We start from the raw sequence: 21,054 nt of genomic DNA, 5'->3' as shown, positions 1-21,054 counted from the left end.
CTGAAGGGCCCCTGGCTGTGGGAGGACCTTGAGGTCTAAGTGGAGACACAGACCACCGAGGGTCAGAAGGTCTGGCCCTGCTTTAGTCTTGCCCAAATACAGGTCCAAACCCCACTTCACAGATGAGTAAACTGAGTCTCAGGCTGGCAAAGGTAACCAGCAAGTCAGAGGCACAGAGTGGGTTCCCCGCGGGCCTCTCTGACCCTGAAACAGAGCTGGCATCGGTGGCCCCGCGGTAAAATGGGTCTGATTGAGTCCCTCTGGGACTAGGATGCCCGCTCGAAACAGCCAGCACCGGGAACCGGCCCTTAGGAGCTCGGACACTATCAAGCCGAAGGAGGCTGTGCGGGCGGCCACGCAAACCTGAGAATAAAGCCCCAAGCCCCACCCCCACCGCGTCTCGCGGCCTCTTGCTCAGAGAGTCCCGCCTCTTTCTCTGCCAGACCGCGCGGGGGGCGGGGCGGGGGCGGGGCCTTGCCACGAACGGCCGGGGTCCCCGCCAATCAGGCTTTCAGATCCTCCAATTGGCTACAGCCACTCAGCCTTATCCTTCCATCTGACGCCCCTCCCTCTTTCGTCACGGTATGCGCCCAGCCCGTGTGCGCCTCCGCGCTGGAAGATAGTCCCTGCCCGGGCCCCGCGCCATTGGCCAACGGACACCTGGTGCGCTCACTCTCAAGCGCCGGGCTCCGCGGTCCCGCAGCCGCGTCCCGCGGGATCTTGGGGGAGGGCGGCGGCGGCCGGGCGTGCGGGCGGCTGAAGCGGAAGAATCCGCGGGCGGTGACGGGGCGGGGCGGGCGCGGGGCGGGGCCTTGAGGGGGCGGGGCGGGCGCGGGGCGGGGGGCGGAACATGTCTCCCGCCGCAGGAAGATGAGGCAGCGGCAGCGGCCGCGGGCGTAGCGGGCCGGACCGATCCCAGCGACGCGGCCCTCGGACGCCGCGGGCTCCGCGCACGCCGCCTCCGTCAGCGCTTCGGCCGCTCAGGACCCGCGGGGCGGACACGCGGGGAGCCAGGCCACGCGCCGCCGCCCACGCGCGCCCCTTGGGGCCGAGACGCCCCTTTGTCCGGGGGGGCCGTTCATGCCGCCGCCCCCCGCGCGCTGCGGGCCGGGCCGCGCCGAGCAGGTGAGCGCGCCGGGACCCTCCCCCGCTCGGTGCCCGGCGGGTCGGTCCTCCCTGCGCGGCTCCGGGACGCGGGGCGGGGGCGGGCCGGGCGGGGGGCGGCGCAGCCGGAGTCATTGTTCTCCAACTTTGCGCGCCGGAGGGGGCCGGCTACGTGGAGGGCGCGCTCGGGCCCGCGCGCCCCCGCCGGCCGGCACTTCGGGAAACTTTGAGGATCTGGGCGGGGGCGCGGGGGGCGCCGCCGGGCCGCCCAACTTCGCTGCGGGGCAGCGGCGCGGGGGCCGCGGGCGCCCCCTCCCCCGGGGGCCCGGCCGGCGCCGGAGTTTGGAGGGGAGCGAGCGAGGGAGAGGGAGCGTCCTTTTGTCTGCGTGGAAGGTGCGCCGGGCGCCTGCGGGCTCCGGCCGGGGGTCGGGAGCCTGGCCGGGCCGGGGGACGCATCTGCTCCGCGTTACGCGGGCGCGGGCGGTGGCTTCGGGGCGAGCAGCGCGGTGGCGGTGGCTGCACCCCGAGCTTCAAAGGGCTCCCGGGCCGCGCCGCCCGCACCGGCTGCGGGGGGTGGGGTGGGGATTGGTTTCCCGGGCCTCCTCCCACCACCCCTCCCCCCCAAAGGAAGATTTTCCTTGCTTTTCTTTTCCCTAAGTGGCTTCACACACCTTCCTAGTCCGCTTCGAGTCCCCAAAAGTCGCTGTGACACCCCAGAACTCCCTCAGCTCCCCTAGAAAAGCCTGTTTTAGCCCCCCCCGGGTCTGCCTTAAAATCGGTTTCAGCTACCCCACAAAAAAGTGCGGTTTCATACTCCTCAAAAAAGTCAGTTTCACACGCCCTCCAAAAAAGAAAAAGCCTCGCGAGGGAGGGGGTGCCCTGGGGCATCCGTTTCACACCGTCTCCAGTTGGCAAACAAAGCGGGGGTTTCTCCGCTTCTGAAGTCGGGTCTCCCTCCGCTTCTGAAGTCGGGTCTCCCTCGACGTCGGAACCCCCTCTACCCCCACGGCCTCCATGGTTTCTGCTTGCCGCCTCTGCCCCCACCTGGAGCCCCGGGAAGAGAAGCTGTCGGACCGTGGGACGGAGAGGCTGTTCTCATCCCTCTTCTGGTGTGGGATGGGGCCTGGCAGGTGGATCTCCCTCCCCGTTCTAGAATGGAGCCCCCTGCGACCATGTGGGGGAAACCCTGGTCTTGGGATCCCCTCCCCCCAGGGCCGGGAGGCAAGGGATGTTTTCAAAGTTGCTTAAAAATAATTCCCGGATACATCGTGACAATAACTCTATGGTGTTTTTTTTTTTTTTTCGGAGTTCAGTTTTTTGTTGGGGGGGTGGAGGTTAAGGGTGGAGAGAAGCGTCGTGGGTGAGTCCCTGCGCGAGGTAGCCGTCCATTTAGTCGTGGACCGGGAAAGGGGCTTCGCTGTCTTACTTGTGGATTTCTTTCACTTTGAGTTTGGGGGTGACTGGGCCTTCAACGTGCTCTGACAGCTGCCGGGGTGGGGGTTCAGTAAATTTCCCTTGGGGCGGGGCCGGGGCCGCCCCTCCCCCTTCCCGAGGGCGGGGCCAGTGGGAAGCCTGGGGGTGGTTGGAAATGGGAGATGTGGCGGGGAGAGGGGCGGGTTCTGGCCGGGCTGGGAAGGGCCCACTCCGCCCCGCATCCAGTTTAAAATCTGCAACTTGATTCCCTGGTGGTCGCAGAGGGAGTTCAGGGAATCTGCTCCGAGCGCTACCCCCACCCGTTGTTCAAACTCCCTGAGAGCTCTGGGGAGGGGTCTCCAGGGGCCCAAATCCTTGAATCCTGGCCTCCCTGTCCCCACTCCCAGGGTTTGGAAGGGACTCGCCTGGGAAGACCCCGGCCCTCAGAGCTGTTAGAGGGGCTTCTGAACAGCTCCTTCACTCCCATCTGTCCCCTCAACCACAGTCACTCATCCTCTCCTCTGCCCTGGCTGCTGCACAGGGCTGTCTCCAGGCCTGAGGAGCCCACCCACCCCGGCCCTGACCCCTGGCCCCGGTTGCCGCTGGAGGATGAACCAGTCGCAGAGGATGGCGCCCGTGGGCACAGACAAGGAGCTCAGCGACCTCCTGGACTTCAGCATGGTGAGCCGGTCCGCCCTCTCTGAGCCTCCTCCCCTCGGCCCAGCCCTCCACACCCCTGTGCCCCCAGGATCTCAGAAAAGATGTGTCTGCCAAGACACCCTCAATATCTAGACCTCAAACTTGCTGGGCTGGATGGGCTGGCGCCCCCACGTCAGAGTACAGCGCCAGGGGCCCTCGTCAGCTTCCAGAAGCACCTGTCACCCGTCTGTTTGCCCAGGCACAGGACGGGCCCAGCCCACTGCTTTCCAGATGGGAAAACTGAGGCAGAGTGAGGGAGGGGCTGCCCAGAGCCTCCACTTCTCCCTTGAGAGGGTCAGCCATGAGGCCCCAGCTTGGCTCTGGGCACGTAGTAGCCTTGCTATCTGACTATAAAACGGTGTAATTGGGGTTATTCACTCCACCATGGTGCAAAAATGGGGGTGCTCAGTGCCGAGGTGACCCGTGCAGGACCTTCCTTGAGTAGGGAGAGGGTGTGGATGGTGGGGGTGTAATTCCCAATGGTTTACTTACACGGCAGCCAGATGGTGGTGTCTCCAGGAGCTGGAGGCGCAGGTGACAGGAGGAGACCCCAGGAGCGGTGGGCACTGACCTGTGGGCAAGGCTGGCCCAAAGGAAGCGCTCTCTGGACAGTAGCTTCTACTGCGTATTGGGGTGCGGTGGCGGTGGGGAGGTTCAGAGACAGTGCTGGCTTCCAGAGGTCTCAGCTCAGATCAGCCCTGAGAGTCTGGGAGCTGGAGCACCCCTCAGAGGACTAGGGACCTTGATTTGCCCATCTGTGCAGTAGGCCACCTGTCACAGGTGTCGGGGTGGTCAGTATTCCTGGCAAACCGAGGCACCGTATGTGGACTCTCTAAATTCTGCCTGCCCCTCCCCCAGCGAGCACCATTTTGGTGTGAAACGGGGCTGGGAAGAATGCTTTCGGTCTGAATTTAATCCTCCGCTGGTACAAGGTCCAGGCCACTGTCGAAAACAAAAGTCCCCAAACTGAAACAACATCAGCCGCCCTGCGGAAAAACAGCCCATGGGACAGAGTGGCCGAGGCTCCGGAAGGGCCACGCTGGTATTTTTAAGCCCGTTTTATTTTTGCCGCCTCAGCTGAGTAACCAGGGGCACAGCTCCGTTGTTTTTTGTTAAACTGACAAGTCACAGACTATTGGGCCGGAACAGACCAGCTTTGGGGGTCAGGGGAGGGGGCGGAGGTTCAGACCTGGCCCCTTCACCCCTTCCACCCCAGAACACCAGTTCCTTGTCTACCTGAGCCTTCTGTCCGGAGGGTCTAGGCTCCTCCCCCACCGCTCAGAACCGACAACCCATTTCATGGATGAGGAAAGCCAGGCTGAGGGGGCAGGGTGCTTGGTGTCTGTCCTCTGCGTAGACCCAGACCTGGATTTTCCTTCACCCACCTCATTGTTGTGAGCAGAAAGGTCGGGACGAGTCGTGGGGTCCAGAGTCAGGTTCCCCCCACCAATCATGGCTCATGTCCCTTCCTCCCTGCATGGCTGCCCCCGAGAAACTGAGTTCGTGTGTTTTCTTAAAACAGCTTGTTTTTGACTAAAAAGATTTTTAAAGGGAAGCGCTTCCTGGGGGCCGGTCTGTGTTGGGTAAACGGGGCGGTTGTCACAAGAACCAGGGCAAAGGCTGCACCTGGCTGTTCACATCCCACCTGTGCCTCGGCCCTGAGCTTCCTTACTGGGATGGTGGTTGTGAGGGAGCCGTGGTCCCCGGGCCTGAGGATGGGCGAGGGGCTAGGGGAATACCAGGGGCAGGGGCCCTGCTCCTCTGAGCCCTGCACGTGCTCAGCATGCCCATGTGCTTTTGGGTTTCACAACATCCCACGCAGTCTAAGCCCCGAGTCCATTTCACAGGAGGGAACACGGAGGCTCCGAGAGGGTGCAGGGACCTGTCTGGGCCGATCACAAGGCCTGCGGCGCCCACAGGACACGGCCCAGTGCCCCTCCGGCAAGTGCCACGTCAGCGGCCAGCCCCTGGCAACTTAGAGGGCAAAACAGAAACGAAATTGAACCCCTGCTTCCAGGGGGAGTTTGGCCACTGACGCCCAAGCCTGCTCCTCCCCCAGCGAAGGCCACAGTGTCCCCAGTTGGAAAGGGTCCCATCTTGAGGATAGGACTCTGGGTTGAACGAGTACAGCCATGCGCCCCGAGGGGACGCAGACCCAGGGAGCCCGCGTCCAGCCTGGGCGCACACCTTCCTTGAGCCTCTGCACTTCCCCTGCTGGGTGAGCCTGGGGCCTCAGTTTCCCCTTCTGCAGAACAGGGTGTGGGGGCAGAACCCCGCTTCCTGGGTCCCTCCTGGGGCTTGTGCTGTTGCCCTTAGAGTCCTGCCCACAGACCCCGTGCCTATACCGCCTGGATGGCCGGGGAGGGTTTGGGGGGCTGTCACCCCCTCCCCAGGGAGCCCTAAGCCCCAAGCCACTTGGAATCAGTTGGGCTCGGAACAGAATCTCTAAAACGCAGGCCCATGGGGCCGGGCAGACGTATTTTGTTTTTTCGGTGGTGAGAGGGTTTGTTGATGTTGGGTTTTCCCAGTTAATGCTGTTAAGCTGTTTAATCTTGAGGGACTTAGCACCGTGGGTTTGGGTGAGCAGGCGGGGCAGAAGGGGAATGATGATCGCACACCCTTCGCACGCCCAGGAGGCCCACGCAGTCATTTATGAAGGGTGCAGCCTCCGACTTCCCGCCTCTCTGAGCCTTGGTTTCCCCTTCCGATGGGCAGCCCAACACCAGCTGCTGGAGGCTGCGGGAAGGGCCACCTGGGCAGCCGCTGAGCGCAGAGCCCCGCATGAGGGGCAGCCTGCTGCCCTCCCAGGGGCGTGGCCTGGCTGTCCTCCCGCCACGTCCCTGCTACGCGGGGTCAGCACGGGGAGGTGGACGCCGAGCCTGTTGGGGAAGGTCGTCCACGGCGGGACGCGTCTCCCGATGCTCACAGACCCACCTGGGAGTGTGAAAGATCTCGGTTCTTTGAAGCTGAAACTTAAAACTTTGTATCGTTTTTAAGAGCAGATAAGCTGCATCTAGTGTCTGAAGAGGTTATTTTACCCTGAGAGACAAACGCAGTGGGCAGTAAACGGGGAGTTTACAATTCTGCCGGTTACTGCTGCCGCCCCAGGCTCTGCGTGGCGGGGCGGCCCGGGCTGGTTCTTGGGAGAGCCTTTTTCCGCCTGGGCCGTCAGGTCCCCTGGTCCCGGGGGCCTCCCGGGGAACAGGACCCCAGCAGAGCTCTGCCACCCACCTCTTGTTTCTCCCCACAGATGTTCCCCCTGCCGGTGGCCAACGGGAAGAGCCGGCCCGCCTCCCTGGCCGGGGCCCAGTTTGGAAGCTCAGGTAGGGCCCCGCTTGGGGCTTCACGCTTGTGCAGAAGATAACCGTGTTGGAGGGCGAGCTGGGGCAACAGGACGGGGCACAGGCTTGTGGCTGGGCGCCGAGGGAGATGTTTTAGGGGCTGACCAGGCAGAGTGGGGTTGAGGGGTCTGGACGGTGTGTCCCGGCCCACATGTGGGCCTGGGGTGGTGAGATGGTGAGCCTGAGGGAACCCAGAGGACCAGCTGCTGTCACGGTCATGTGACCTGCCTTGGGGGGTTGGTGGGAGTACCGGGGCTAGTGTGGCGTCACCGGCCATGCTGCATCCACAGCCTGGGCCTGGCCCAGTGTGGGGGCGTCTGTGTCACTCATTAGGGGCCGGTGTGAGGTGGGGCTTGAGTCTCCAGTGGGATTCTGGGTCTCCAGTCCCTGGGAGGAAACTGAGGCCCAGAAGGGGCATGACATGACATCCCAAATCTTGCCTAGCTCGGGCTGTTTTTATTCAGGTATGTATTAGGCACTTACTGTATACAAGATCTAGCACTGGGATGATCAACCAGCTTGGTTTGCTGGGGATATAGCAGGGTGGTTCTGGGATCTGGGACTCCCAGCATTGTAACTGCGGGCATCCCAGACAAACCTGGGTGAGTTGGTCCCCCTACCTGGCACTGAGCGTGGATGACACAGCCCGGGAGGGCGGACAGCACGGCCTCAAGGAATACCCGGCAGGGGTCAGGCAGCAGAGCAGTGCAGAGAGGAGCCACACAGCCAGGCACACCTATGGGGTGCAAAGGCCCTGGGGCAGAACTGTGCCTGGAGTGTTGGAGGAACAGGAGGAGGCCCACGTGGCTGGAGCAGAGTGAGCGAGAGGGAGGTGGGGAGGGCCTTGTGGGCTCTCACCATGCGAAGGTGGGAGCCCAGGAGGGCTGGGGGCAGAGAGGGAGTCAGCTCTGGTTGTGGGGAGCATTTGGGGACCCCCTTGAAAGGCTGGCGTTCTGCACGGGCTTCAGTGTTTTTCTGGGGTGTCAGGACTGGGCCGTGGCCTTCCAGATCTCTGGGCTCCAATGCGAAGGGCCTATCTGGGAGTCTTCTCCAGGTTCCACTGGGGTGTCCACCAGGCTTTTGAGGGTGATTTGTGCTCACTCATCCTCCCACAAAGAAGGGACACTGTTGCTGCCCCCAACTGCCCTGCACTGGCCTTCCTCTCTGTCTGAGGAAGTGGCCACAGGGTGGCCAGAGTCCTCCCCGAACTGTGGAAATCCCCACGGGCCACCCTGCCCCCTCACCCCTGGAAACAGCCCTTAGGAGCCAGCGGTGTTGCTGCTTCCCTGCCTCAGGCAGAGGTCAGGCCCCAGGGGCTTCCTGGAGGAGGTGGCACCGGTGCATTCTCCCCTTCCCCTAGGTCTCTGCCTGGACTGTTTTACCTTGTCCAGTGCTCACTTGGGGCCGGTAGCCCCCAGGGAGGGTGACCCTCCAGGACACCCTACAGCTGGTCTGGCCTGGCCTGAGTGGGACCTTGTGAATTTTGGGTGGAGGGGAGAACATGACTTGTGGGATCCACTAGCATTTGGAAACTCTTGCCCCCTTGAGGCGACACTGCCCATTTTGGGGAGGGGATAGCTCAGTGGTAGAGCACGTGCTTAGCATGTGCAAGGTCCTGGGTTCAATCCCCAGCACCTCTTCTAAAGATAAAAGAAAGAAAATTATCTACGCCTAAAAAAAAAAAATAATACCAGCCTGCTCTGCAGCCCCATCCTGACCACTTTAGATGGGGAAGGTCTGGCCTTGCACCCCCTCCCCTGCATCTGGCTGAGATTTTTAGCCCAGGAGGGTCATGATATGGTTGGTCCAGCCCAGGGGCCTCCTGTTCTGGACGTGCAGCCAGGGATTGCCTTCCGCGGTTCAGTTCAGGTGGTTAATGCTGCCTGAGCCTGCAGTGAGAAGGGGCCCAGGCCCAGGAGCCGAGACCTGATCTGCAGGCCTAAGTTTTGTCACGTGGAAAACAGGCGTGTCCCATGCAGGGATGCGGCAAGTTCGGAGGTATGGAACTGCTTGGCAAACGGTGGCAGGGCCCGTCTCAGTGTCTGCCTTGAGCTCCTGGTCGGGGGTCCTGGCTCCAGACCCAGGAGCCATTGGAACTGAGGCCCCTTTTGGGGGCTTTCCCAGCTCTGAGCTGGTTTTCCTTCCCCTCCCTCCCTGGTGGAGCTGGACAGCCCGGGATGGGGGCTGGGGAGGTCGCCCCCTTCCTGGGCCTGTTCTCTCATCAGTCAGCTGGGGCACCCTCCAGACGGGCAGTGTCGCCTTCAGGGGTTGAGAGTTTCCGAGAGCTGGTGGGTTCCACTGGCCACCTCCTCCCCCGACCCCATGTGCATCCTGGCCTGGCGTTTGCTCTCTACTCCTGTAAGCCAGGTTGCTCCTTTCAGTGTCCTCCAGAAGGGCGCTCTGTGTTCGAAGCGCCGCAGCACAGGCCCCCGTGGAGGGCTCTCTGGAGGTCAGCGACAGCGGGGGGTGTGCGGTTTTGTCCTCAGGGTAAGTTCCTGACTAGAACTGCTGGCTGCGGGTGAGCGTCGGGACAGACGTGTCCCTCTGGGGTCCCAGCAGCCGTCTTTCCAACCTCCTCCCGCTTGATGGGTGAAGAGGAACATGGGGCCCGTGCATGTTAATAACAGGTGATTATCTTCTTAAAAGCTGATCAGCCTGATGAGTTCTTTCTTGATGAATTTCCCATTACTGTCTCAAGTACCCCCCCCTTCTTTGGATTTGATCAACTTTTTATTTTGCAATCAGGATACATTCACGGGAAGTTGCAAAGAAACACACTGGAGGGGGGGGTGTCCTGTGCCCCCAGCCTCAGCCTCCCCGTCTGTCAGGTCCTGCACGTCCTAGTATGATAGCAGATCGGGAAGCGGACCTTGGTATGATCCATGGAGTTTATTCGGGTATTTCGTTTCATTCATGAGTTTCACCTGTACACATGTGTTGTTAGGTCCGTGCAATTTTCTCCTGTGTGTAGTGCCATGAAGCCACTGCCACAGCCGAGGTGCAGAACTGTCCCAGCAGCCGCCACCTCCCACCGGCTGCCCCTTTGTGGTCACACCCACTTACCACCCACCACCCCTCAATCTTCTCCACGACTTTCTCACGTTGGGAGTGTTGTATAAATGGAACCGTGCAGCGCGCAGCCTTCCAAGGTCGGCTTTTTCTGCTGAGCGCAGTTCCCTGAGATCCAGGCTGTTGGCTGTTGCTGCAGGTTGTTCTCCTCCTCGCTGCCTGAGGAGCTTTTTGACAGCAGCAGTGATGGCGCTTCCAGCAGCAGCTCCTGCCACCGTTTCTAGAGCAGCATGTGCCGGGCAGCAGACCTGGGCCATCGCTTCTGGCCCTCGGTCCTTACAGGGTGGTGACATAGGCACGATCGTCATCCCAACTGCACTTACGATGAAGCTGAAACTCACAGTCCACCAGCCGTCCTGGCCAGCCGCGCGGTGCTGCCCACCGTGGCGGCTGGTGCTCCTGCCCTGTGCCCTGCTGCTGGCTTGTAAGGGCTGTTTATGCAGGAAGGGTGCTAGTCTTTTGTGATCTTCCATTGCAGCTCTTCCCCTAAATTTTCATTTATAAGTGCTGCTGACAATGGAGACTCTCCATTTGTCTTGGTGGTTTGTAGGTTTAATTTTATGTTATCAAGCCTTTCTGTTTGTGGTGTTCTAGACTCGGTGCTGTCTCTGAGAAGTCCGTGAGAGCTGGGTGACATAGTCCATTCTGCAGCGCAGACGGGATGGTCATGCACGCCCCTGCTCTCATCCCGTCAGGCTGAGGAGCACACAGGAGGACGTGCTGGAGGGCAGAGGAGCACGGTTTTGCAGCCCTCGGCAGAGCAGGGAAATGAAAAATAAGTGGCAGTGTAGGGGGCGGGGACCTCAACAGTGACGGGATGAAGGGTGAGCTTGCACAGCAGTTCCTGGCAAGGGGTGCTTGTCTGGAACACACCCCTTGGGCCCTGGGCCCAGGGACACTTCGAAAAGCCTGGGAAGGGGCCTGTAAGAGCTTCTGGGTGATTCTGAGGGCCACCTCCAGTTAGAAGCACTTACCCTTTAAAGGCTGTGCCCTGTAAATGGTCACACTTCCTTTTATAAAAATTGACTGCACACTGGGCACAGTAAAAGCTTGTAACATAAAAAAAGAGGCCAAAATATAAACCACATTCTTTGAAAACAGTCCAGTAAAACTAGAAATAAAAGACCAAAAAAGTAAAAAGAAGTAAAAGGCCTAACCACTTGGAAATAACGAAATTCCTTTTTGTCCACCTCTTGGGTTAAAGAGGAAGTTAAGGCAGCCAAGAAGGATAGACAGGGATCCGCAATAATGTAAACACATTGAGATTACGAGGCGCAGGCAAAGCCGTGCTGGGGGCAGAATCGTAGCCTGGCGGCCTCCTCCTCAGAGCAGATGCAGCGGAGAGAAAGGGAGTGAGCGTCCAAGTCAGGCAGTTCTAAACCGACGGAGTAAGTTCAAGAAACCCTTTCTTGGTTTGATATGCTTCAGAGCGTTTCCTAAATTGCCATTTAGCCACGAGTTTTTGTCCTCTGTGTCTGTTACTGCCCCAGTCCTACTGCCTCGCGGCAGTTACTGTAGTTTTGCGGTGTTTTTATAGTGTGACCTCAGTTGTTGTTTTTCAGGTCCCCCTGTGTTTTCCCACATGTTGATTCTTTTCCGTGATCTTTGGAGTAATTATGTCATTTCTCCTCCCACATCCCTCCAAAAAAAAAAAAAAAAAACAACCAAAACCATTGGGATTTTGATGTTTTTATGTTAAACTTACAGATAAATTGAGAAAGAACTGTTTGTCTTTATAGTGCTGTGTTTTCCCACGTGAGCGCCTGGTGTCTCCTCCCTGTAAGCTTTGGCCCTTAGTACTAAGTTCTTAATAGAAATCTTGGAAACTGACGTCTGCGGCTGTTGGCCGCTTTGTGGGGCGTCCTCCTCCCTTGACCTGGCCATGCACTTCGCAGGGGAGCGCTCCGCCTGGGTGTCCGGGGCTCTCCTCGCTGGGGCTCGGGGGTCTTTCCCAGCATAGTCTCCACCTGGCTGCCCCCTGCATCTCTTGGATTGTTTTCATTTTGCCCTTGGCTTGGTTTTCCAGAGAAGCTGCCCCCAGGCAGCCAGCCCCGATCCTGGTGCAGACGCCGCGGCCCCTTCACGTCGGCCAGCATACTGCTTGGCTTGTTGTCGGCCGGGCCGAGCCTCATACTGGCTGTTGATTCGAGATACATCTCTGACTGTCTGTGTTTATCACACTCAGGGCGTTCCTGTTGGTCCTGCACGGCCATCCACGCGGGCGGTTGGCATCACCGTGGTGCGTTTTGGGCCGCTGCCTCTGGTTTCCCCCTTCACCCTGTCCTGACCTTGTCCGCTAATGGTTGTTCTCGTTGCGGACGTTCCCTGCATTTCAGGTCTGGTCCACATCCTTGAGCTGCCAGACCAGATCTGCCAGCATCAGTTTTGCGCCTTGCCTGCGTCCCTGTCCCTGCGTCGTGCGGGGTCGTCGTGCGGGGTTGAGGCTTCCTGCCAGGTTCTCAGGAGCAGCCCCCCGGCAGGCGGGACCCCTGCCGTGCGCCCCCCCCTGTGCTGGGGGGGCTGCCACCACCCTGCTGGCTTCTGACGCTTTCCCCTGTGCCTTGTTTCTCGGGTGGCGGTTGGCCTTTTGAAAGTTTGTCCACTCCTCTTCTCAGTTCTAGCATTTTCTTAGGGGAAAAGTGCCCATCTCAGGCACATGTAAAAATGCCTGCTGTCGCGTTCTTTACTAACGTGTAAGATGCCCTGTCCTTGTTTTGTTGGGAGATTGAATCCACGTCAGTCCTGAACCTACTTAACCTTTTTGTTCCTTTGTCCGGGGCACTTTACCTGTTTATTGACTGTTCGCCAAGGATCTGCTTCATTGTCAAATGGTATTTATCAGCTGACTGCTTTTCCCTTCCTTCACTGCTTCTATTTTAATTCCTTCCTTCTTAAGTGTTTTTTCCTTTGACTTTTGAGTAGAAGTCCTGTCGTTTACCTCTGTTCTCTTGCTCAGTAACCGGCGTTGAGGGTTACAGGTCCCCTCTGAGGACCGCTCTGGCCACGTCCCGTTGGCTTCAGTAACGCGGACTGTAGTGATTTCTTAATGGAGGGTGTTTCCGCTCTCCCTGAAACGTGTGGACCCTTCTGTCTTTCCTGCTGAGGGCTGGTGGGACGCTTTGATGTGGAGCTGTGAGATGTTCGTCTCCTGCTGACCACGTTTAGACTTTTAATTTGTCCGACATCAAGGACCAAGAACGGTATGAGTTCCCCCATCACCACCCCTGTTGGCCTCTGTGTTATTCGGGGCAGGGGATGTTCTCTGTGGGTGCAGCCCATTGTCAGCAAAGCCACACCTCTATTCCAGAGGAAGCTTGCCTCTGGAAGCCAGGCTTGTCTGTGACTGTCACGCCCTGCTTCCTCTGTGTCACTTGGTAGATCTTTGTGCATCTGCTTGTGTTCCTGAGTCCAGAACCGTTTTGCCGAGTAGGTGCTGAGTTTTCAAGGTTAAGTCTGCGTCTGTCTTACATTTTCAGCCTCTTTTTCTCCATTCTTTTCAGCTTTCCAGTCTGTATACTTCCCCCTTGCAGTCGTGTCTGGTGTGTTTTCTTGCACTGGGTTTGGAAGGTCTGTGCCGGTTTGCAGCTCTGCTGGCGGTCAGTCTAATGGTTTTAGAGAACGTGCTCTTTTGGCCCCAGAGATGAAACCAGGTCTTCTGTCCCGCAGGAAAGCGGCCTCCCGCCCCTCCTGGTCTTCTGTCCCGCAGGAAAGCGGCCTCCCGCCCCTCCTGGTCTTCTGTCCCGCAGGAAAGCGGCCTCCCGCGCCCTCCTGGTCTTCTGTCCCGCAGGAAAGCGGCCTCCCGCCCCTCCTGATCTTCTGTCCCGCAGGAAAGCGGCCTCCCGCGCCCTCCTGGTCTTCTGTCCCGCAGGAAAGCGGCCTCCCGCCCCCTCCTGTTGGGTGTAAATACATTGCCACTTTTTAAAAACTTTGTCTTTGTTTGTCTCCTGCTGGGAAACACACATGTGCTATTGTGTTGATTCTGCCACTATTTGAGGAGGCTCAGTCTCTTCACCTGTAAAATGGGGACAGCAGCTATTCAGGGAATTCATTGGGACGAAATCCCACGAAGTGCCCGGAGTAGCATGGCACCTGCGGGCTCCGGTTCCTGCTATTGGGGGGATGGCGTCTTTAATTCCACTTAATGAAATTGAACCAGCAGGCCAGATGTGCTTACCCGCCCCACACCCATCACATTCTCCTGACTCGCATGGTCTGTGCTGGATTCTGCCCTCCCATCCAGAACGCCACCTCTGAGGATGTTTTCCAGCTAAGGGGACACTGGTGATGGGACCTTTGCACCTGCCTCTCCCATGAGCCGCAGTGGGTGGGGGACAAAATTCCGGGGTCCCCACTTACCACCCCCAAGTCGTGCCCTTCCAGGCTGTGCCGTCGTCTGCGCTCAGCGTCCCGGGAGCACACGTGTTCCCCCCAGCCTTCTTCGTGTCCCCGGTGGGCAGTGTCTCCAACTCTGGGCGGGGGCACCAGCAGACCCGCCCTCCGTGTGAGTGCCTCTTCTGCAGCATCACCGGGCTTCACTGATGCTGCTTTTTACATCTCTTGTGAATTTGCTGCAAAACTTTTCTTAGTTTTTCCCGATTTCTCTCTTCCTGAAGCCTTCTCTTTCTTCAGTCCCAGAGAACCCCCAAGTTCTGCAGTCTCCTTAAGGTTGCGGGGCGGGGGCCTTAGATGGGCCACAGTTCTCCGGGGTAAGCCCTAGGTCTGTGAGCGTGGTCTGTTCTGTGCTCGTTTCTTGCAGAGAGGTCCCAGGTGGGACCCTGAGCTCATATTTGGCAGTGGGGTGGGGGCAGGATCATCCCGTCTCTGCCCTTGAACGCTGCATGGGTCCCCCTAGAGACTGAAGCCGGAAGGGGTCTTTCTGCTGTGGCTTTGGTCACAAATCTGAAGCTCACAGGTGGGGACAGTTTCTGCAGCTGGGGGACCCTGCTTCTCTGTGAATTGCTATGTATTTGCGGGACCCCCACCAGAGGGGCCAGCTCTTCCCAGCAGGGAAGCCCCAAGGGTTGGGGGTTCAGGAGGGCTTGGGTTGGAGCAGAGCCCCTGGTTTGGGGGATCCTCTGCTCTTAGAAATGGTGAGGCCCACTTGAGGAAGGGCTGCGCCCCCTCACACTGGTGTCTTCCTGGCCCCTCATGGGACCCCAGGTGCCGCCGGGCAGTGGAGGGAGACCTGCCGGCCGGGGCTCCGGGGCCAGCCGGGCGTTGCTGGCGTTGCTCTGGACGCCGCCGGGGCGGCGCTGCTGCCTGTAGCGCTGCTGTCCTCGTTACTTTAGTCTTACTTTGGGGCCACTGTCCCATACAGCAGCCACTAGCCTCATGCGGTTTCCCAGATGTGCGTGAGTTGCAGCCTCCTCAAAGTGGCTGTTGGTCCCACCAGTGGCTCAGGCCACATTTCAGGTGGTGACTGTGTGTGACCACACGTGACCACAGGAGGATGGTGCTAGTGGAGAATATTGTGATCAGCTAGTTACTGGTGCCAGGAAGAGGCAAAAAACAAGTGTTTGTGGAGGCTGTTTGGGGGCCAGCCCGGTGTGGGCTGTGCTGGGGACAGGGGGCCAGTGAGGCGACCTCCCTGATGGGGGTGAAGGATCAGCTGGTGTGGGGACCCTGGGTGGGTGGGGGGATCTGCTCGCTTGTTGGGGCAGGTGGGAGTGAACTGGGGGGAAGGGGTGGTTAGGGAGGAGTCTGGTCTTTACCCTGAGAGCAGTGGGGAGCCATAGGAGAGGTTAGAGAGAGGGAAGAGAGCCAAGTTTTCCTCCCAAAAGCTATCAGGCGGCCCGGGGTGGAGTGTGGCCAGGGAACCTGGAAGGACACTGCTGCATAGACGCAGCTTGACCCTTGACCCCAGGCAGGGGACAGAGGTGAGGGCGGGACCAGCTCTGCCCTGAGGCCCCATGCGGGTGGGGGTGAGTGATGGAGAGGGGCTGGCTCCCCGGGTCTAGCCTGGGAACCTGGGTGAGGGGTGCTCGCAGAGCCGGGGCTGCAGGATGAAGCCCCGCGACCACTGTGGTCGTGCGGACAGGTCTGTGGTGGGGGCGGTGGGCAGGGCTGTGACCCCTTGGGTTTTGCATGTGCCACACCTTGGCCCCCTGCTGATACTGGGGTCTGTTGTTCTCTGGCTGCTCGCCGCGGAGGAATCGTCCCCACACAGGGTCCGCTGACCTCCGTAAGGCCGGGCGTGTCTGCGGGCCTCTCAGGCTCTCTTGCAGCTGGTCTGCTTTCAGCAGAAGCTTCCGTAGACAGTGTGGGAGCCAACGCGCATGGCCGTGTGCTAATAAAACTTTATTTGTAAAAGCAGGCAGGGGCCAGACTCCGTCCAAGGGCTGCGGTTTGGACCAGGCCACTTGGTGGAGCCCAGGCCAGGCCAGCCCAGGAGGGGACCCGCTGGGGCTGGGGCTCGTCCAGCTGTGCTGCCTTGTCATCGTCCCTGCTGCAGCCCGGGTGGTGGGGGTGGGACTGAAGCGGGGCCCCCAGCCCTCTGTTCCATCCATCTCCCGCCTCTGCTCCAGGCAGCCGGCTGGATCTGAGCAGAGGTGGCCTTTCCAGGTGTGCACGCCCCCCTCCACTGCACCTCTGGTATTTTATAAAGAAAGCAAAAGTTTACACTCCGACAGCAATGTCTTACCCTATTAGTACGTTTTAATTACAATGTGAACAAGGGTTGTGTTACAAATATTCGTGATTGGGGTATTAAAATGCATGATTAGTCGTGGGGGGGTTAATAACTATTAATGAGAGTGGTGGGGGAGGGGCCTCCTCTGCTTTGGTTGTTTCTAGGAGGGAGGAGGCTGGGGCTGGGTGAGGGGGTTTTTCCAGAAAGGGCAGAGCAGGGCTCAGTTGCCTCTGCCAGAAGCTTGTGGGGCCCTCATGGGGCGGGGGTCCCTCGGTGTTGGACCCCAGAGCACCTCTCACCCTGGGCAGGCAGGGAGGGCTGTGGGCGTCAAGATGGGGCCTGGCCGTGGTCTTGGACCTGACTCAGGGGTCCTGGTGCTCCAGGGGCGTGTGGTGGTTGCCATGGGGGGGGGCGCAGAGGGGGTTGGGTCCCTCTGTGTGTGGGGGTGGGGGGTGAGGGGACTGCTCCAGAAGAAGAGGGGTGACAAGCTCGTGCATGTAGAGGGACACTGAGGCTCCCGGTGCTGGCACTTAGCCCAGCGTCACCCCCCTCACCAGCTGCTCTTTTCCCGAGCCCACGTGGGGCCCAAGACCATGGGGTGCAGACAGCCCAAAACTGGCAACAAATGCCCGATGGAGTCTTAAGAGACCACGGGAACTCCCCATTGGGCCCCCCCACCCCCCAGGGCAGCCCCCAGCCCCGCATCATAATCACGCTGGAAATTTTCTATTAGAAAACAAAATCTAAACAAGATATGTGAATATTTATCAGATGGGGATGTTAATATGCACAATTATGCAAATTAGACAGCAATTAAACAGCAGTTCTCCAGGAGGATGATTAACACAAAGGCACCAAAATAGAAGGATGCAATTTGAGACAAGTTCCTGGTACAAATGGGGGAGCACAGGGTGAAGGATTCTGGGATGTCCACCGTGTAGGGTCAGAGGGCAGGCGGGGCGTTTGTCCCCCTCCCCCCATCTCCCACCCTGCCTGGCTTGGGGAGCTTTGAGTCGGACGTGGACACGCCAGTCCTTCGGAGTAGGTGTGTTCATAACCCCATTTGCAGGGGAGGGAAACTGAGGCACAGGGAGGTAGAGGCCCAGGGCTGCTCCCTTTCTGCCTTTCCAGGCCCGTGCGCTGCGGCCCCTGGTGGGCAGTGTCAGAGCCCCCCACCCAGGAAGGGTGCGACCCCCTATGGCCTGCTGGGTGGGGAGATCCAAGCCCTGGGCGAGTGTTCAGGGAGATAAGGGCTCCACCCTGCCCGCCCTCCATCCAGGGTCCTGGTCCCCACCACGCTTAACCCTGCCACACCTCTGGCCTCCCGGCCGCTAGACGGGTGGGGCGCCTATCTTGCGGGGGATTGGATTCCACCTTTGGGGCGCAGGCCTGTGCCTGGCGGGTAGTCAGTGGCAGCTGCCGCTGTTACTTCAACAGAGGGGTGGCCCTGCCTCTGGAATTGGCAGCCATGCGAAGGGGGAGGCTCCTCATCCCTCATCCCTTCCCCTGATGCCTCCTGAGCAGGACCCAGAAGCCCCCAGACACCCCCGCCCGGGCCCACGGCGGAGAGACGAGTGCCAGGGAGGGCTTGGTCCAGAGTGGGGTGGGGGCCGGGGCCTCGCTGGGCAGGAGGCGTTTGGCAGCAGCAGTAGCTGGTGGAGTTGTTCCTGAGCTTCGTGCCAGTGTGTGGCCATGGGCAGAGCCAGGGTGGGGTGAGGCCGGGCAGCCCCCGGGCCGGGCTGGGTGCAGGTGATGGGACTGGAGCCCATGTGGAGCGGGCAGGGGCGAGGGTGGCCCTAACTCTCCCTTCCTGCCCTGCAGGTCTCGAGGACCGGCCTGGGTCGGGCTCGTGGGGCACTGGCGAGCAGAACAGTTCCTCCTTCGACCCCAACCGGGTGAGGATCCCCTGGGGCCGGGGACCCTGGGTTTCCCTCCCCAAGCCCGTTTCGCCAGCTGTAAGTGGGGATGCCCCAGCACCCCTCACCCCGACCCGTCTCTCCACAGACCTACAGCGAAGGCGGGCACTTCAGTGAGTCCCATGGTGGCCTCTCTCCATCCACTTTCTTGGGACCCGGGCTCGGAGGTGAGTGCACACCCCGCGCCCCTCCCTCATGTGGTCCTGGAGCGCTGTCAGCACACCGAAGTGCCGGGACTCCCAGGCGGGTCACACACAGGAGAGGACACAGGTGGACACAACCTGGAGCCCCGGGTCAGTGGGGACCGGCCAGGTGCCTGCTGGAAAGTGGACTCGGGAGTCCTGATGACTTGGGGTGGTGGTCAGGGCCTGGTTTCTGAGGCCAGCCTGCCCACTCTCCTTGGAGCCCCAGAAGCCTGACTGTGAGTTAGGACTGGGACCTGGACAAGGCCCATCCCCTCTCGAGCCCTGGTTTCTCCACCTGTGGGGACAGGGATCTCCCAGAACCTCCTGCATAGGTGGTAGTGAGGACTCACCCAGCTCACCAGGCCCGGAGGCCCCCCTTCAACCCCGCCGAAGACGTGCAGACTGAGGCTCAGTGGGAAGGGACCAGGCTCTGTCCTGGACTGCCAGGCCCTGGATGGTTGACTGTGTTCCTGCCCTTCTGCCCACGCCCCCCAGCCCCAGCCCCCATCCCTGTTCTGATTGCGAAGCTGGTGTCTCCGGGGGGTCGGGGGGCTGGAGGGGCTGCTGTGCACTGAGGGCGCTTTAGTTCCCTGCCCCGGTGGCCCTGAGACGTGAGGTCCTTCCATGTGAAGCTGGCCCACCTGAGCCTGTCATTACTGGTTCACAGGCTAAGGTGCGTCGCAGGGTGGGCGGCTGCTGGGGGAGACATGTGGACCACAGGTCTCTGGGTGGGACCGACCAGTGGGAAAGCTGGGCTGGGGGGCTGGGGGCCCAGCCTTTGTGGGCTAGACAGGTGAGGGTGGCCGGAGAGCAATCCTGTGAAGTCGGGAGTAGGGTGGCAGCACAGGCACCCGCTGAGTCCGACAGGCCTCTGTGCCCATCTCCCAGGCCACGAGGTGGCCTGGGGTGGCCTCTGCACCTGTAGTGACGCTGGCTCCCCAGCGGCTGTTCCTTCCTCCCGCCTCTTCCGGGCACGGGCAGTTCCCACGGCTGGGCCTGGTCAGCCCAGCCCAGCCCAGGGCCCAGCTGTGTCCTACACCCGCCACCTGCCCCTGTGGCCGAGGAGCTCCGAGAGGGCAGCCTGCTAGTGGGGAGGCAGGTTCGGTCTCGATCGGCTTCCCCGGGCCCCGGCTTTCTCACCACGGGTCGGGGTTGGTGTGGCCAGGGTGGGACAGCGGGTGGTGAGCGCCAGGGACCCTGAGGGCAGCGTCGCCTGTTCCCGTGGGGCCCCCAGCCTGGCCTGGCTCCTCGACGAGACCTGGTGGTTCTGCTCCTCAGTGCTTATCCTTATTTCACTCTCACACCCTGATGCACGAGCCCAAGTGCATGGGTTAGGGACCTGCTGTAGACCCACTGGGTCCCTTCCTAGAACTTCTGGTTTCTCTTCTTGCTCCCCATCCTTCCTTTTAGGAAGCCTGTATTTGGTGCCTGCTGTTTGCAGGGTCTGAACCACAGCAGCCCCAGCCTGCAGGGAGAGTTACTTTCCTGGGAGGGTCCCAGAGCCCTGGCTGGGCCAGCCAGCTTTGCTCCCCACGCTCACCCTGGGAGGACGGGAGCATTGGTGTCATCCCTGTGCATTCACTGGAACGGGACGAATCCTCTCTGGCCTCTAGGTCTTCGTTTATTCATCATCCCAAGTGGTGGGCCCAGTGTCACCTGCCCAGACGGGTCATGGGAGCTTGAGTTGGTGGGCACAGCCTGTGGGGCATCCAGCATGTTGGGAGGAGCACGGCCCCTCTTCCTGCCCTGCCAAACGGCATTTGCTCCAGGAGCCTAGTTGAAAGTGTCCTTTTAAAATAAAGGGGAAATATCCCCCCCGACACCCCCCCCCCCCAGTGTGAGTAAATCAAATTAGTCAAGCATTTTAATTCCCTGCTAACAGCAAGGCTGCTTAAAGTCCACCCTCGGTCAAGATTGGTGCTCAACTTAAACCAGAAACAGACTTAAATGGCTCAGGTACTGGTTGATCCAGAGAGCTGCTTCAGGCAAGGCTGGATCCAGGTGTTTGTGTAGCTGTAGGTATTTGTCCATTCGTGTCACCCAAAGCCTGGACCTTGCCCGCCCACATGGAGAAGGGGCCCCTTCACACTGAGTCGCTTGGATCAGTGTCCCCAGGGACATCACATGTTCATTCATGGCCTGACCCTGGCCGGGAGTTTGGTTAGGAGCCCAGGGCCTGGGCACTGAACCTTGCAGATGCCAGGGACCCCGGCCTGTCCCCCGGGAGCCCAGCACCCTGGGGCGTTGACTCTTCACGACCTTGACCAGAGGAACCTGAGGCTTGAGAAGGGAGAGGGAGCCAAGTGAGTGCAGTCCCGCCTCTGGGCGGGACGTGTGGGGCTGTGGTGGGCCTGCAGAATGCTCTGCAGGTCACTTGCAGACAGCGTCCGGCTAGACCCCCACTTGTCCCTCCGCCTGTTGCAAGGCCAACGGGGAGACCCACGTCCCAACACAGTTCTGGTTCTAGCGCTGTGCACAGTGGTGTGCCTGCTGTATTCAGACACGTGCTGGGCGCTAGGTCGGATCCAGGTGACCCTCCTTCCTTTCTTCCAGGCAAGGGTGGTGAGAGGGGTGCGTACACCCCCTTCGCAAGAGACGCGGGTGTTGGCGGCCTGACTCAGGTGAGGCCACTCAGCGGGTGGAGGGCGGGGGTCCCATCAGCACCCATTCTTCAAACCAGGGGCAGTGCAGAGGGTAGG

General features: G+C 60.3%; 1 protein-coding gene across 12 annotated transcripts in view; it reads left to right on the top strand.

Moving 5' to 3' along the window:
• Positions 1-861: 861 nt before the first annotated feature.
• Positions 862-21,054, top strand: part of TCF3 (transcription factor 3) — a 34,132-nt gene continuing 13,939 nt past the window's right edge. For 7 of the 12 annotated variants that reach the window (XM_064479651.1, XM_064479658.1, XM_064479654.1 and 4 more), the window contains exons 1-6: positions 863-1,125; positions 3,059-3,198; positions 6,467-6,539; positions 18,076-18,149; positions 18,259-18,337; positions 20,909-20,976. In XM_064479651.1, the coding sequence (XP_064335721.1) occupies positions 3,127-3,198; positions 6,467-6,539; positions 18,076-18,149; positions 18,259-18,337; positions 20,909-20,976 (366 nt within the window). In that variant the 5' untranslated portion in view covers positions 863-1,125; positions 3,059-3,126. Of the gene's footprint in view, positions 1,126-3,058; positions 3,199-6,466; positions 6,540-18,075; positions 18,150-18,258; positions 18,338-20,908; positions 20,977-21,054 lie in introns of all 12 variants that reach the window. The other 5 variants (XM_064479650.1, XM_064479655.1, XM_031438079.2 and 2 more) reach the window with 4 other exon arrangements.

The sequence above is a fragment of the Camelus dromedarius genome, chromosome 27 (assembly GCF_036321535.1).
Source record: "Camelus dromedarius isolate mCamDro1 chromosome 27, mCamDro1.pat, whole genome shotgun sequence".
Taxonomy (NCBI): domain Eukaryota; kingdom Metazoa; phylum Chordata; class Mammalia; order Artiodactyla; family Camelidae; genus Camelus; species Camelus dromedarius.
This window is presented reverse-complemented; position numbering and strand designations above follow the sequence as displayed.